We start from the raw sequence: 16,532 nt of genomic DNA on the forward strand, positions 1-16,532 counted from the left end.
AGAACCAGAAAACGTATTTTAACTTTAATTTAAGTGCTGGCTCCTTTTCATCATCATCAACATCATCATCAAGAAACTTTACTTTTCTAAACCCCGATCTTATCATCATCTTCACGTAGCCCGGATGTAGAAGCAGCGTGGAACTCATCTAAGACCTAACAGGTGGGAACTACCCATGGGGCCATGCGAACGCGCGAACTTCAAAATGGCGACTGAACATCTAAATGGTAACGTTATAGCGTGAGGAAGTTCTGATAAAACTTCGGCCCTGGAAAACGGAAAACATCTGTGTTGCGCGGTGAGTAGCACTTAACTTTGTCCCTCTGTAACCTGCTGAGCGTTTCTGACCAAACTTGCGGAGAAACGAAGCAACACTACAGACATTCTCCGAGTTTGTTACGGCATTACATAACGGAGCGGCCCTAACTTAACTACGACATGTTATCACGTTCTAAGCAAACCCGCAGTCTATTTGTAAAGGTGTGTGGGACAATAAACCCATGAAACACGAGCTTCAATCTTGTACTCTACTTATAACTGAAATTACAGCTTGTGGTGTCTGGAGAAAACGTAGCATTTGAAGCATGAAACTAACACTGAAATACGAATCTTTGTGTCTTTTGCTCTCTTTTCAGTCATATTTCTACAATTTGCCCGATATTCCAATTATGATATGAAGGGTATACAAATCCAGTTCACGCACAGCACAATGGCGTGGCTTTAGAACTTTGAGACTATCAAAAGTCAATGTGATAAGGTAGATTCAACTTGTGAAGAAATTACCTAAAACACTGACTCTTGGATTGCTCAATTCCTACAATAAGGGCTCTTTCAGATTTGATCCGATTTTTTCTTAACATATACATATTGTACAATACCGCAGTACAACATTTTCTGATTACGATAGTACCGTCAAAACTGCACAAGAAGACCATTTAGGGGACGGATAAAACCTGGTCTATGTGGACGCTAGGGACAGACTTCTGAATGCTTGTGTCAAAGGGTAAAAATAGCTAGGAGATCAACAAAAAGGGGTCACAATGTTCAGGTGGTCCTCTCTGAACATGTAGAGGTGACCACTTGTGCACATGTGACTGTATATCAATTAACATGCAGGTAAGGGTTTGCAACAAATAAATACCCATGAATTTTTGTTCAATACCAGTAAGTCAGACCAAAAGGCAGACACACAGTTCTTATTTCACAGACTTTATTCTTCAGGTTTCAACAAGAACTTACAAATCTTACATTCCATACAAAAAATTATCACTGGTCTAATATTTTTCAGCATTTTGCAACAACTTTTTTTCTGACATCTTACACAGTTTCTAACTTATCACACAACAAACCCTACTGTACATGTAACTAAACACATGAAATAGCCGACACGAATTCCATGTGTTGGTTGTCAGACTAAGAAAAAAAACTATAACACTGGACTAAATGGAAGATCAACATGAAAACAGGGTCTGAGGGAAAGTCTGTACCTTGGTGCACACAGTTTCAGATGGTTAGATTCAAGTTTTCCTCCCTGCCTTTTGTTTTCATTTTGTCCTCTTGTTAACACTTTGATTAAAAACATCTAAGAACTAAGGAAATAAATTGATGTGGCCTAAATGTACTCCAACCAACTAAGCTATCCTGAAAAGTCACTTCTCATAATATCAGTATTTCTTACATTATCACAAAGTTGCGGTTGGTTGGTTTAAGTTCGCAGTAAAGATTCTACCCGAAAACCCCGAACATAAAACCAGCACGAACATTTCTGCATGTACAGTATTTCTTACAAAGTCCCCAAAGAGGATGTATATAAAAATAGAGTTGACTTTTCCTTCCTCCACACAGGGAAGAACAGTGCACTGATCCATGTAAATCTGTCAGGGGATGCAAGAGGGGGTTACAATGGGGAGGACCATGTCAACTTTTCTTAACCTTCTCCCTGCTGCCTAACTCTGTAACCAAAAGGGAGTTGGATGCCAAATGGCTGCTTCAGTGTGCTAAAGGTTAAAGTCTAGTCCTATAATCTAGAGGGGTAGAGTACTATCAGAAAAAAACAACAACAGCGGATCAGAAAAAAATCTGACTTTCAACCACAATATCTGCTTGGAGATTACAATCCTACAAAGCTACCTTTCTCTACAGGCATGTACTATACAAATTCCCCCCATGTGTAGCCTCCTTGCTGTGTCACTATTGCTATATTTTGTGACTAAGAATCAATAAAATGGCAACTGTACAGAACATCACAGTAAGTTGTTTCTCTGAATTGCTTCAAAATGTAACAAATCTAGCAAAAACGTTCCTTCACACTATAAGTTCTTCATAAATCTGGAAGATACTGTGACATTTCTAAGAATACTGCACAAAATTTTCCTCCCTTTTCTTTAATCAAAAAGAAATCAGAAACAGCTAATGCAATTTTCAGGTCAAAAGAAAATAACAGAGATAGGTAAGGCAAGCACAGCATTGAATATTCACATTCAAAAATTGCAGGCTATCATTTCACATTTCTCTCATTTCAATCTTAGTAAATCTGGTAAGAAATAAGGGTGATAAGTGTCATTACCATATTTTGACTGGTTGTGTGAAGGTCTCACATATGCGTGATTTAACACTTGTGATGTAAGCTACACAATATGTACACATGTCTGAAACATTGATAGGATACCCGATTACCAACTCAAAATAAATATATCTACAATCATGTTTCAAGTTGCTGCAATGTCTTGTAACATTCTTAAGATCTAAGTTATCTTGGCGTAAGAAATGTTTTTAGATGAGGTGGAATTTATAGAAATTAGTTTCCAAGCAGACGTTAGGGAGGCTAAATTGTTAAGGCTTTCACAGCTGCCCTTTTCTGCATTAAACTGCTTCCCTTGGAAAACGTAACAATTTAAGCTCCCAACATCTGCTTGGAGACTATAAGAACCCAGGAAGAAATTTGAAAGTCTGTCCTTCTGAAGTCCAGCATTTCAAGTCTCTCTATGTATAAAGGGTATTGACAATTCTGCCATTCCCCTAAGTAATTCTCGTGATACTTTCAACGCCAGTACAAGTGTGGCAACTCCGTAGCTGACTGCATGTTGACCCCCCTCCCACCATTAGCTCTAACTTGTCTGCTTGTCTTAACCCCCCCCCCCCCCAATGCCCCCCCCCCCCAAATGTCACATGATCTACATGGGCAAAGAAGATGCCTGGACTGTACCAAATACTGTAAATCACTTTAATATAGCGGCAGGAAAATATAGCGGTTTGGGGAAAATGGAGTAGGTCACTGCACTTAATTTTAACGGTTTGAACAAACATTACTGTCTCAAATATTAGTGATCAAATATTAGCGATGATGAAATTTTAGCGGTTGACTAGTGACAGTTAAATCAGCTAAAATTAAGTTACAGCTAACAAATCAAGAATTACAGTACTATCTATAGGGGTAACAGTTGGACTGCACCACTGCTGAAGCTAGGGGTGTGTTGGACTGTACTACTGTTATAACTATAGATTTGTTGGACCGTACTACTGTTGCAGCCAGGGGTGCTACATGGACTGTACTACTGTTGCAGCCAGGGGTGTGTTGGACTGCACCAGGGGTTATAGCCAGGGGTGCTACTTGGACCGCACCACTGTTATAGCCAGGGGTGCCAGGCCGGGTCCATGCGACACAGGTTGTCAGGGCTGTTGGCTGCCGCCACCAAAGTGCTGACTTTGCTCTCTCCACCCTCGAACTGGGCCAAGTCTGAAACACAAGTAGACAGTTAGTACTGAACTGCTGTATAACTGCTGTATAATCATTCATACAGAAGATTTGCACTGAAAATAGCTACAAGCTCCAGGCACCAAGTCATTGGTAAAATGCAGAGGGACTTACTCAGTCTGTACCCTGCTTATGAGCCCCCCCTACTGATTTGTAACGGAACTGCAGACTTACTCTGTAGCCGAGTCATGATTGCGTTGACGGCTTTGTTCACCATGGTGATCAGCACCGTACATGAGCCCCCCCTACTGATTTAAAACGGAACTGCAGACTTACTCTGTAGCCGAGTCATGATGGCGTTAACAGCTTTGTTCACCATGGTGATCAGCACCTCTCCATCCATGTCCTGCGGTTGGGTACTCCCCACGTGCAGCTCATCCTGTTTCTATGGCAACAACACAACAAACAAACATTCAGGTCAACATAACAAATAAAGAAACAAGAAAGGCTGATCAGTTTGCTGCTTTTGTAACTTAAGTAATATTGTGTGAAAGTTCAAACATCATTAAACCTCCAGGAACCTTCAGAATTTCCAGGAAGACTTATTAAGCAATTTCCAGGAAGACCTCAGGAATTTCCAGGAAGACTTTAGGAACTTCCAGGGAAACTTAAGAAATTTCTAGGAGGACATGAGGAGTATCCAGGAAGACTTAATGAATTTCCAGGAAGACTTAAGCAATTTCCAGGAAGACCTTAGAAATTTCCAGGAAGACTTAAGCAATTTCCAGGAAGACCTTAGAAATTTCCAGGAAGACTTAAGCAATTTCCAGGAAGACTATAGGAATTTCCAGGAGCAGCACTGGTACTGGCAGTCAGTCACCTCCAGGAAGACTAAGCAGCCCTCAGCTGGTGACAGATTTCTGTGCCCAGCTGGCAAAGTGTTCTGCTGTGCAGCAATGTTCATACATCGCCGGCAACGACGTGTCAGATCACCCATTAACAAGACAGAACGGCACATCTTACAGCCTCTTCTGTCAAGCGCAGAGCGGCGGCGTTTAACAGTCTTTACAAACTGTGAACATCAGTCTGGAGAGCGATCGAACTCCAAGTTGCTGAGTCAGGAAGTTCTTTAGATAACCACGAAGCTACATAATTCCTGGCAGGTTCACAGAGGAAACTGCTGAGTCAGGAAATCTTACTTTGTTAGGCACAACTTTGGCTGATTCAAACTTTATAAATTACTTCTCTTTGCTTGGCTTGGCTTCGCTGACAAAGATTTCAGGGGTAGGGTCCACTTCTGTTACATGCCCTCTGGTGGCTGACGAGTCCGATGCGGGACATGCATAACTTATATTGTATATGAATATCATAGTCAACTAATACACTTTTAAGTCCATTATGACATACATGTACACGTGCCCATCACTATACATGTATGATAAGATCTGTGGTTCCAAAATATTTTACTTTGAAATTCTGATATTGCAAAGATCAAGGTAGAACAACACTCAAGGCCTTGAAGGTTCCTCATCAAATGTCGAGACATTTTAGCCTGAAAATTCGAATACAAAATTTTCAGGAACTGGTTTAACTCCAGGAACCATGTAGGATTTTTTTAGAACAGAACAATCAATGGAGTGGGGGCACCAAGGATCCAAGGATATCAAGTGCTTATTTATTTGGTGACTTTAGACTTGTAAAAAAACCCTCCCCCTTAGTGCAAGATGAAAAGATCATGTTTCAGGTACAATGCTGATGTTGGCACGTCCATATCCACAATCAATTCCGTACATAATGTGACTATCCGTCTTCCCCGCAGGTTTGCCTCATGCACGTTAGGAGCTTCAGAAATCCATAGGTTCTGCCGATGAGAGCCCTCTATCTGTGCTTTTCTGTCGGTCAACACCCTCTACACACAGCAAAGTGGGAGGATCAAGTTCCAGGAACTTTCTTCCAGGAAGAATATCTATAATTATACTGTGCTAGGGTTGATACATGACGTACGTCAATATGTCTTGTTTATCGGGTTTGTGTCACAGGAAGCCAATATCTGGAACTCAAACTTGCTAAAAACCTTTTCGAGGTAGGATCATGTTCCAGGAATCTTCAGGATCTTGCAGGAAGAGAACAGATACTGGACTGGGGTGGATCTTTATGAATGTACAATTGCAGGTCAATATGTCTCCTTTATCAGGTTTACGTCACAGGAAGCTAATATCTGGAACTCAAACTTGCACAGTCAAATGTAAAAATGTACAGACAGGATTAATCTGTCCTGTGGCTAAAATACTACAGTATGTGTTTTCTTTGGCAGGCTTACGTCACACCATCACAAGCTCAGGAAGGAGTCTAGAAAGTTTATCAGAGCTGATTAAACTTGTCAAAGTTAAACACTTCCCCTCAGTGTCACATTGAACTTCCAGGAACCTTTGTAATTTCCGGGAACAGCAGGGACACAGGCACAGTTACAGCGTATCACAGTTACACATTTCTTCATCAACTTCCAAAACTCAACACTAAAAAACTCTATTTGTGACTTTAACTTCTGAAGAACCTCCCCCTGGAGCAGATTAAGTTCCGGGAAAATTTAGGAATTTCCTGGAGCGGCACAGTCCCAGACAGGGATGACTGATCTGTAGGTATCTTCAGCACGATTGCATCATGACATCACATGGTGATACTCAAGAGCTAGTCTGATAGCCTGTTAAGAGCTCTTTTTTAAAATCTGATGACAAAAAACCTTACACCATTGAGACAATGCAATAATTCATCAGGTGTTAAAAAAGTATACGTTGTTTAATTTTTCATACAATCCAATAAGGCTGTACGTGCTTGTGTGGGTCCGTGGTGGCTCGTTAGTGCCATGCTTAACGAGCGTGTGTTGTGAACATGTCTGTCCGTCATCGTGACGGATGGGGAGGATTATAAACTTGTCTGGAGATTATACAGCATTCCTGATCGCCCTCGTTAAGGTGAGTCTGGGAGGCAGGAATAACGGGGTTCTGCGGTTCACGTCACCTCACAGGGGCAGGAACAACAGGTACATTGTGTAGACAATGGGAGTAACACAAGCTACAAGTCCTACACAAATCCAGCATAGCAAATTCACTATGTAGACTATCCCACCTTTGAAATTAATAAGTACAACGCACATTGATGAAAAGGACATTCTTGCACATGGAATGTAACTCAATGATCACTATTGTATGAAAATCAATGTGAAGTAGGAACCATTTCTGGTGTGTCTATTTGTCTCTCTCTCTCTCTCTCTCTCTCTCTCTGTCTGTTTCTGATCTAATTTGGCCAGCATAACTCAAGAAGCTATGGATGAATCGTGATGTTATTTGGTCTTGAGCTCAATTTTGGGCCTTCCTCCCTTGTCTCTGCTGTACTGTTTTAAAGAGACTTTTCCATCATTCTATGTGCATAACAGTAACATTCATTAATATGAGCATAATAATTACCTTCTTGTGCCAGTAGATGAGCTCATCCCTCATTAATTTGCACATAATAATTACCTTCTTGTGCCAGTAGATGAGCTTGTCCCTCATTAATATGCGCATAATTACCTTCTTGTGCCAATAGATAAGCTCGTCCCTAATTAATATGCGCATGATAATTACCTTCTTGTACCAGTAGATGAGCTCGTCCCTCATTAATATGCGCATGATAATTACCTTCTTGTACCAGTAGATGAGCTCATCCCTCATTAATATGCGCATGATAATTACCTTCTTGTGCCAATAGATGAGCTCGTCCGGCATTAATATGCGCATAATAATTACCTTCTTGTGCCAGTAGATGAGCTCGTCCCTGAGCACGGCCCTCAGAAGACTGTCGAGTTTGAAGTTCGGCTGGACGAAGCATCGCGCGGCGGCGATCATGCAGGAGGTCAGCACGCCGCTCACGCCGATGGGTGTCAGGAAATCCGATATGTTCGGGGTCAGGCGGAAGGGGACGGGTCGGTTTGCGTCGAGGTCTCCTGTTATGGGGAGAGAAATACAGAGTCAGCTCCAGGGAACAAATATAACGTCACACTCAAACCTGCACAAGTGACCACCTCTACATAAGGACCACATGGCCAATGTAGCACTTTTTGCTGGTCCCTTAGATGTAGATAACTCTTACTACTGACAGCAGCATTAAGAATCCTGTCTAGTGACCACATGTCCACATAGACCAGATTTTAGCAGTCCCTTGAGTGGTCTTGGGCACTTGTGACTTGAAAACATCTTTCAAACTGAAACGTAACCATGAGTTTAAAATTGATACGGAAAACAGCCTGCCTGACTCCATCGTTGTAAGAAGTCAGTAGAATTCATGTCCTATGGATGTGATATAGTCACGAAGTCAGCAGCTGCTCCTTGCCACCCGTGAAATACAGTCGATACGACAGATATCTCCGATCTTATCTGGCCAGGAAATATTACACACCCTCCCGGGAGGAAAGGTTTTCAGTCTGATACAGTTCTGTGTGCTCGCATCATACTGAGATGTGTCAAACAAACCCGTGTTAGTTTTCTAATCTAGTTCCCCGTGTTAATTAGCCTAACGATGGTAATGAGAACTATCCTAGCAACGAGGGATGGAGGCTTTCCCCAGAAATATGAGGCATGAACCAAGAACTAGATAGAGTTGTTTATACTTTGGTGGAAGTGGGGGTGTAACCAATGCACTAGATGTGAGTTTGTGTCATACTCTGCATGCCAATTTTTTAAATCTTTCTGACAGTGGCCATGAAAATAACCCTGTAGCAGTGAGAGATGCCGGTAGTGGCTTTCAAAAGAAAAATGGGGTATAGACTCAGCATTAGATGGAGTTGTTCATACTTCGGAAGTTGGGTGTAACGGCTGCACTAGATGGAGTTTTGTCAATTACAAAATGTACTTTGGAAGCCAACTTTTCGTATCTACCCTTGACAGTGGCAATGGAAGTCATCCTAGCAAAAATAGATAGTGGCCATGGTTTTCCCCCAGAAATATGATAGAGTTGTTCATACTTTTAAAGTGGAAGTGTAACAACTGAACTACATAATCTGGAAGCCAACTCTTCCTATCTACCCCTGACAGATTGGCAATGGAAGTCATCCCAGCAATGAAAGATAGTCACTGTGGCTTTCCCAAGAAATATGGGACATACAACCAGCTATAGAAGCTGGTATGTTCCGCCGAAGGGCGGTTATACCGGCTACATAGATAACAGATACAGCAATAGACATAGAAGTTTCATACTCGTGAAGCCAAGTTCTCCTATCTACCACTGACAGAGGCAATACAAGTCATCCCAGCAATGAAGGAAAGTGGCTTCCCCGAGAAATATGGGGCATACACTCAGCAATAGACGTAGCAACTCAGCAATAGACACAGCAGTTTCATACTCTGGAAGGCAAGTTCTCCTATCTACAGCTGGCACTGGAACTAATGCCACCAGTTAGAGATAATAGCAGCAGTTTGGAGAAACATGAGGGAGATAGGATCAAAGATATCAGTCTTATATTACACGCACTGTGCGAACGGTGGGTGCCTAACGCACATCACATCCCGGGCACATTCATATGAGCTGCACCGGTGAGCATCGGGGGACGCCGTCGCAGCCCGGCTCGTATATATAACAGTTGGGAAGATAACCAGACACAGAGAGGGAACGTGCTACTATATCTCATGGCTCACCCTGCGAGGTTACAAAGCAAGGGAGCAAACCTTTGAAAAATGGCCTCCAAAAAGTTGGTGAACATTAGCTTACAATGGTGTTCTCATAATAGCATGTGGCCTGATTTATATTTGGTGTGGCATAATTTCTACATAAATCATGATCAAAACCATAATCAAAGACCTATCAGTAAGAAAATCTTCAACGTCTCAATGTCTTGTGTAAATCCCCGTGTTTGGGGGGAGTCACACATCGAGCACATTAAAGAACCTACCACACTTATTGCAAAGAAAATGGGTCCATCCCGGTGTGAGTGGTTCAAAACCTACAGTCCTACACATTGAGGTCACCTGAGTTAGCACCGAATGGACCCTTGCGATCTAGCCCCGCCAATTGTAAGCTCCTTGCAATTCTGCCCCTGGCTGAGAAGACAGAGAAGTCAGCCCACCCAATAAACAATAGCAAAATCTTCCATGTCTCACCGGAGGCGTCGTTGATGTCGAACCTGAAGTACGAGGCGTGCAGCTGGCCGCAGTCCTGCGCCACGTACAGCATCTCGGGGTTCAGCCGCGTCAGGTGCAGCACGAACTCCACAAAACCCATCAGCGCCAGCTGCTGCGTCAGCTGTGGGAGGGGGGCGGTAAGGTTAGAACTGTCAAGGTCAACTGTGGGGAGGGGGGCAGCCAAGTTAGGTGCAGCACGAACTCCACAAACCCCATCAGCACCAGCTGCTGCGTCAGCTGTGGGAGGGGGGCAGTAAGGTTAGAACTCTCAAGGTCAACTGGGGAGGGGGGCAGTAAGGTTAGAACTCTCAAGGTCAACTGTGTGGAGGGGGGCAGGCGTGTCAGGTGCAGAACGAACTCCACAAAACCCATCAGCGCCAGCTGCTGTGTAAGCTGTGGGAGGGGGCAGCAAGATTAGAACTCTCAAGGTCAACTGTGGGAGGGCAGTTTGCATAACAAAACAACAGTACTCATCAAGGTCAATAAGGGGAAGGTGTGAGATAAATATTGGTTGATTGATAGATTGACAAATCCGTACCATTTTCCTGAAGTGGAAGTAGTCGGTGGCGTCGGGGAAGGTGTGCGAGGCCCACTCCTTGAGCATGCTGCGCGGCACCATGTTGGTCTGCACCTCCTTCAGGACGTCCCTCAGCACCTGGTGGCTCGCCTGCGCGCCGCGAGCCTGCACCATCAGCAGCCGCTCGTAGTACCGCGAGATCGGCGCGTCGTGCTCCATCATCTTCTTTGCACATCGCTGGGGGAGGAGGGGAAAAATTAGACAGTCAGGCAAAGTTTATGGAGTTGTAAAAATACTCGACTCCTTATGGCAACATTCTCAAATTTTTCCCCTCAACTTACTAGTATATTGTGTCAACTGATCACTGCGACACACACATGCGACCGTGCAATCAAGTGCGCGCACATACAGACACACACACACAAGCGTGCACACACAAACACTCCTTCTCTCAGTCTCAGTATCTTCTTTGCACATCACTGGAGGAGGGTCCCAGCTGTTACAGGCCGATAGATGATGATGGGAGTCTTGAAAGGGTCTCAATATTTTCTCCTCAACTTATATTGTGTCCGTTGAGCACACACACATGCATCATTCTGGCTCACACAGATGATTTCTTACTCAATCTAAAGGTGGAGCAGAACAAATAACTATGACAGGAAATGGCATCAATGCAGCATAGTCCACAGCAATTGGAGATGCCTTCCTAAAGATTGAGCATAACCACTAGATAATTGCTGTGGCAGGAAACGGCATCAATGTGGCACTGCTCCAAATAATTGGTTCAAGCATCTGCTGGGTTGACAGTTTAGGGAGGGAAACTTGGACAGCCTTATTGGTGTAAAATCACTGCGCCAGTCGGCATCAATGCGACCTTAAGCATGAAAACTTTAAGTGCGGCAGTGAGCAGGAGTTTCACTATAGGGGGAGTGTTTGTCTGGCTGTACCTGTTTGTATATGGAGAGCAGTGAGAGGGACGACGGATTGTCTTCCACCAGGCGCATCTGGGGCGACACCGCCACCACGCGCGGCACTGTGAACTGCAGGTTGCGTCGCGCCGTTTCCTGGGAAACGAGGAAAACACCCAGGTCAATTAAAGGTCAAGGTGTATTGCAGACAGCTATCTTTTGATTCAAGCCATTTCAAACTTTTAGTGTGACAACAATGCAATCAATACACCAATGTTTCTTCACATTTCAGACCATCAGAAATTTGGTCTATCAGTATTCTGTGACATATTCATGAGTGATCTGAATCAAACATGGTTATAATCATAATATTTTTTATATATGAGTAATAAGGTTGCCATGATGCAGTGGTAAGTACATGTATTGTATGCTTAGGCCACACCAATTCAATTTCTTGGTTAACAGATTTTTTTATAAATTTTAGCAAAAAAAAATCATGAAAACAAAACAAAAAGAAGGCTGGGGTGAAAACTTGCATCTGACCCTGTTCACTCCCTGAAATTGTGTGCACCAAAGTACAAACTTTCCTCCGAGATTCTGTTTTCCTGTTGATTTTCCAATCTAGCATTTTCTTAAAAATTTCGTTAACCAAGGAATTAAAATGGTGTGGCCTTTGAAAATAAAATGACATTCTATGACACTTCATTGAAACATTAGCTACATGAGGAACAAATGAAAATGTAAAGCTTCCAACATTGTGCCAATGACATTTGTGTCAATACACCACAATTCCAACAGTGAACAACTTATATACAGGTTTCACTTGTCTTCAGAATCATTCTCAGTCAATGATAACTCTTTAGGGAGTCTATTCAGTAAGTCGTTTTGTATTTTTTGCATTATTCATTTTGCATTATTTCTAAAACGCACCTTTCTCTTCTCCAGGAAGTGGTTGAGCATCCTGAGCAGCTGCAGTACCCTTTCTTCCCGCCGGGAGTCGCTCAGGCACGCGTCATTCATCACCAGGTACGGGTAGATCTGGGTAACACACGTGAACAACTCACTTAGCAAACAAACTACAGTCAGACCTGCCCAAGAAGACCACTTAGGACTTAGGGGAAAGTACGGGTGAACAACTCAGTCATAAAACTAGTCCACACTCATATCAAGTAACTGTAGATCATCATATCATGTAGATCTGGGGAGGGAAGCACAAGTGAACAACTCACTTTGCAAGCAAGTACAGAAAACTAGTCCACACTTATATCATTAGGTACTGTAGATCATAATATCATGTAGATCTGGGCAGGGAAGCACACGGGGGTGAACAACTCACTCAGCAAACAAACTACAGTCAGACCTTCCCAAGAAGACCACTCAGGGGAAAGCACGGGTGAATAACTCACTCAGCAAACATGTACATAAAACTAGTCCACACTTATATCATTAGGTACTGTAGATCATAATATCATGTAGATCTGGGCAGGGAGGCACAGGGGCGAACAACTCACTCACAAAACAAACTACAGTCAACACTCAACAACAACTGAATTTTGGGTTAAACGGACGTCCAGGTGAAATGGGGTAAGGACCCCAAAACGTCCACTTAACCCCAAATCCAGTTGGTATACGTAGTGACCACCCAAGGAGACCGCTCAGGGACCCAATAAAATCTGGTCTACGTGGACAGGTGGTTACTAGAGACATTTTCAAATGAATGCTTATGTGAAATTGGAAAAAAATGTCCGAGGGACCACCACAAAGCGGTCACAATGGGCAGGTGGTTCTTATGTACATGTAGAGGTGGTCGCTAGTTCAGGTTTGACTGTATATCAATACCATACATGTACCAGGTGGTCCTTATATCATTATTTGTTTCTGTAATGTTAGCGGATCCGCAGAAAAGAGCTTTGCAACAGAACTGAGTCAGCTTACAGATGTGATTTTTGTGGCAGAGACTGCCATTCTTGTATAGGGCTGTTTAGCCATAGTCGATGCTGTAGGGCTGTTGTGAATCAGGATTTTACCATGGTCAATACTGACAGACGGAGGCCATATATAATGTTACATACAATGTACAGTGTATATAACCTCACCACTGAAGATGGCAGCTAGGTTGAACGTGAGCAAAATAAAAAATATCAACTTTTCAAGTTCCCATCATTGTTGCTCAAAGTTTCTCCCCCCTCTCCTGTCCATCCGAGCTTACACTACACAGATCACTACCTCTGACCTACACAAGTCCCAAGGAGTGTAGTGAAGGTCACCTTGAGGCCGAGGTGACCCCTGAACTGACCTACCCCCCTCCCCAGGCTCACCATCATCATAAACAGGACTACCAGGGAAACTCAAGGTCAGACAGTAGTCCTCAAGGTCAGAAGGCACCACCATAGTTTCTTGTCCTTCAGTGACTAATCTAAGCCCAAGGTCAAAAATTTGGTCCTTTATTCCTGAAGGTCAGCGAGCCTGAGTAAATTTCCTTGTTACTTCAGGACTAATTAATTCAGGTTCAAACAAAGGTTACACTAGAGTTCAAGTTCGAAAGAGCCCCGCAGAGTTCCTTGTTATTTTCCTGCTAACTATTCCCCCCAGCTGGGGCTGGGTGAAGTGCGGTTTGCTCGGAATTTTAGATTCTTTCCGCTCACGGAGCAATTTGGTGCGGGAAGTGGTTTCCCATGTCTGTGTGAGATCTGACTGGCCTTCAGGGGTTAAGGGTCAGGGTCAGGGTCGGGGTGGGCATCACAGCCGCAGAGGGAGCTGGCAGGTCACCTGCTGATGAAACTAGGCCTGACTTCACAGTTGTGGTGTGCAGTGGAGGGCTCAAAATGGGAAATACGATCATTGTGGCGTCATTGTAGTGTCTACAAAAAAAACTTTCTTTCCTTGAAAAGTTTGGTCCAGTTTGGAGACTTTTTTTTGGAAGGAAAAGGTAGGGTCTAATACATGATATGAAAGTTCCCAGTTTGGTAAAAACTTGTTCAGTTCACCAGTTTCGTTGGCAATAAGGACAGATCTATAGATCTGAGTTGTGTGGTCTGGTATTCAGTGCAGATGGATATAGTAGGCATTGGGGTCAAAGGTAAGCTTTGTTTTGAACTTTGAGCTGTTCTTCGAGTTTGAGCCCATTTTTTAAAACTAGACTCTTGTGGCTTTCTGGTGGAGCACAATTTTTTAAATAATTGAAATTTGTGTTTAGTACTTTTGACGCCTTGTTTCAGTGTATTTTAACATACTGTGGCATCTGCCTTAAGTACTAGGAGAAGTTTTAATATTTACTCATGAACTTGTGAAAGACAGCGTATGTAAGACACTGAGCAGACATTTGAGAACTCACCTTGCCGTTGTGTCCGCGGATGTAGAGTCTGCGGGCGGCGGTCCCGTGCTTGTGAACGATCTCCACGCGAGGCAGGAACTTGGCGATCTTGATGTAGTAGTGGTTGTGCTGTAGGGGCAGACGGAGAAACGTTGGTTAGAGATCAGCCAGAAGAAACGTTGGTTAGAGACTTTGTACTGTGTGTTTGGGGGGGGGGGACGCTGGTTTGAGATCTAAACGATAACAGTTTGATACCCACTTCTTAAACCAAGCTAGGAAGTTACAGACCACATGTATGAGGGATTTTTTATAGCATGTACTTCATAATGCCGTACAAACATGTACTAGGTTTATAGTCCTGGTCTAAAGGATCCTACCACAGACTTTGTCACAGGCACAGTAGTTGTAGGAATTGGGGAAAAAGTTTCCGAGCCCAGGAAGAACTATCATCGAAATAAAAAGCCATTTTGTAACCTGTTTATGTCAGGAAATAGCCTGTCTGACAGTCATCTGAGGCATCATAAATACCCTGAAGACCAGACTCCAATCTAAATGTACATGTATCAAAGCTGCAACATCTACAAGAGCTGAAGTAGCAACACTAAAAGTCAGAAGTACTGTACTCCATCACATCACAGTCACACTCCCATTCTGCATTCTAGTCTCTCTTAATATGAATGAATGAATGAATGAATGAATGAATGAATGAAAAGTATAATATGTAAGATCATCCGTTCTCCAAATTGGTACATTTTCCTAACAACATGTGAACCTGCAGAGCAGGATATTTCTAACCCACAGTAGAGAGAGTTTTCATGAGTAAATGAGTTGGCACTTTGTCTGCTGTAACTTTCACTCATTATCTGCGTGATTACAGAAAATCACTGGAAAAGTTATCAACAAGTCGTCACGACGATCTCGGGATGAAAACTCGGCCCGTACATCACCGCGTCGTACATTTCCCCCGTCTCATCGCGTTGGTACAGCACCTGTGGGAGGGGGGCGGCACTAAACGCCGGGGCTAATGGAGACAGATGGAAGGCTCCATGCATACTGATGGGTGATAAACTGGTCGCACATACGCCGACCGGCTTTACGGGCTGTAAAAACACTCCCTAGGCTGCGCTGTGGTGTTCTCTCGGTTCTCTGATTTAAGAAAATTATGCTGAACTTAAAGAACAATGAGAAATTCTGAAACAAGTTTTAACTGTAATTTCCAACACAAAAATTGGACTTGTCTAACCCAAATTTTCGACTGTATAAAACCAGTCTTTGTCAAGGAATGAGCAATCCACTGCTGAGATGACATCTCAGAAATGATTTCTACCAACACAGATGAACTTTCAAGCTAACAATAAGAACGGTCGGAGGCAAAGTCTGTACGGTAACCGTAACCTTGATACATAGCTCCCTGCCCTCCTCTCTCTCTCTTAAAGGAAAAAAAGGAAAGGAATCTCGAACCAGTTTAGCTCAAATGAACTCAATGAACAGATGAGCTACTCTTCCACTGGTCGTGACAGAGGAGACAGACGCTATGTACAGTATTTACAGGTTCAGTGTACCGGGGAAATTCCCCTAGCTCTTTTCGACAAGCACAATGAACAGTGGACCACGGCTTAACGTCCCGTCCTAAGGACTGCGATCTTTTCCGGTAGCGTGCATGTCGGGTGAGCGACACAGCCGGGATCGAACCCGGGGCTTCTAGTTCCAGAGGCAAGATCGCTAACCACTGGACTACGCACGCTACCTACTTAACACAGTCAGAGTCAAGTTTTACTCCGAGTGCCTAATCTTAATCTTGGTCTCTAAGACTTGCTGAATTTTGCTCCAAAAAGAACCGAGAACCAAGAACATAACTTGCTGTGACCTCAGATAAAATCTCGCACATACGCCAGGCGGCTTTACAGCCAATAAAAACCCTCGCCGATAAAATCTCTCACACGACACG

At 43.4% G+C, this 16,532-nt stretch overlaps 1 protein-coding gene across 2 annotated transcripts in view; it reads right to left on the reverse strand.

Moving 5' to 3' along the window:
• Window positions 1-3,422: 3,422 nt before the first annotated feature.
• The window catches only part of LOC136447185 (transformation/transcription domain-associated protein-like), a 261,663-nt gene continuing 248,553 nt past the window's right edge, over window positions 3,423-16,532 (reverse strand). The window contains exons 22-30 of one of the 2 annotated variants that reach the window (XM_066445885.1): window positions 14,606-14,713; window positions 12,202-12,309; window positions 11,311-11,427; window positions 10,385-10,600; window positions 9,826-9,967; window positions 7,480-7,676; window positions 4,031-4,139; window positions 3,618-3,736; window positions 3,423-3,581 (exon numbers count right to left, since the gene is read on the reverse strand). In XM_066445885.1, the coding sequence (XP_066301982.1) occupies window positions 3,627-3,736; window positions 4,031-4,139; window positions 7,480-7,676; window positions 9,826-9,967; window positions 10,385-10,600; window positions 11,311-11,427; window positions 12,202-12,309; window positions 14,606-14,713 (1,107 nt within the window). In that variant the 3' untranslated portion in view covers window positions 3,423-3,581; window positions 3,618-3,626. Of the gene's footprint in view, window positions 3,737-4,030; window positions 4,140-7,479; window positions 7,677-9,825; window positions 9,968-10,384; window positions 10,601-11,310; window positions 11,428-12,201; window positions 12,310-14,605; window positions 14,714-16,532 lie in introns of both variants that reach the window. The other variant, XM_066445884.1, reaches the window with a different exon arrangement.

The sequence above is a fragment of the Branchiostoma lanceolatum genome, chromosome 13 (genome assembly GCF_035083965.1).
Source record: "Branchiostoma lanceolatum isolate klBraLanc5 chromosome 13, klBraLanc5.hap2, whole genome shotgun sequence".
Taxonomy (NCBI): Eukaryota; Metazoa; Chordata; class Leptocardii; order Amphioxiformes; family Branchiostomatidae; genus Branchiostoma; species Branchiostoma lanceolatum.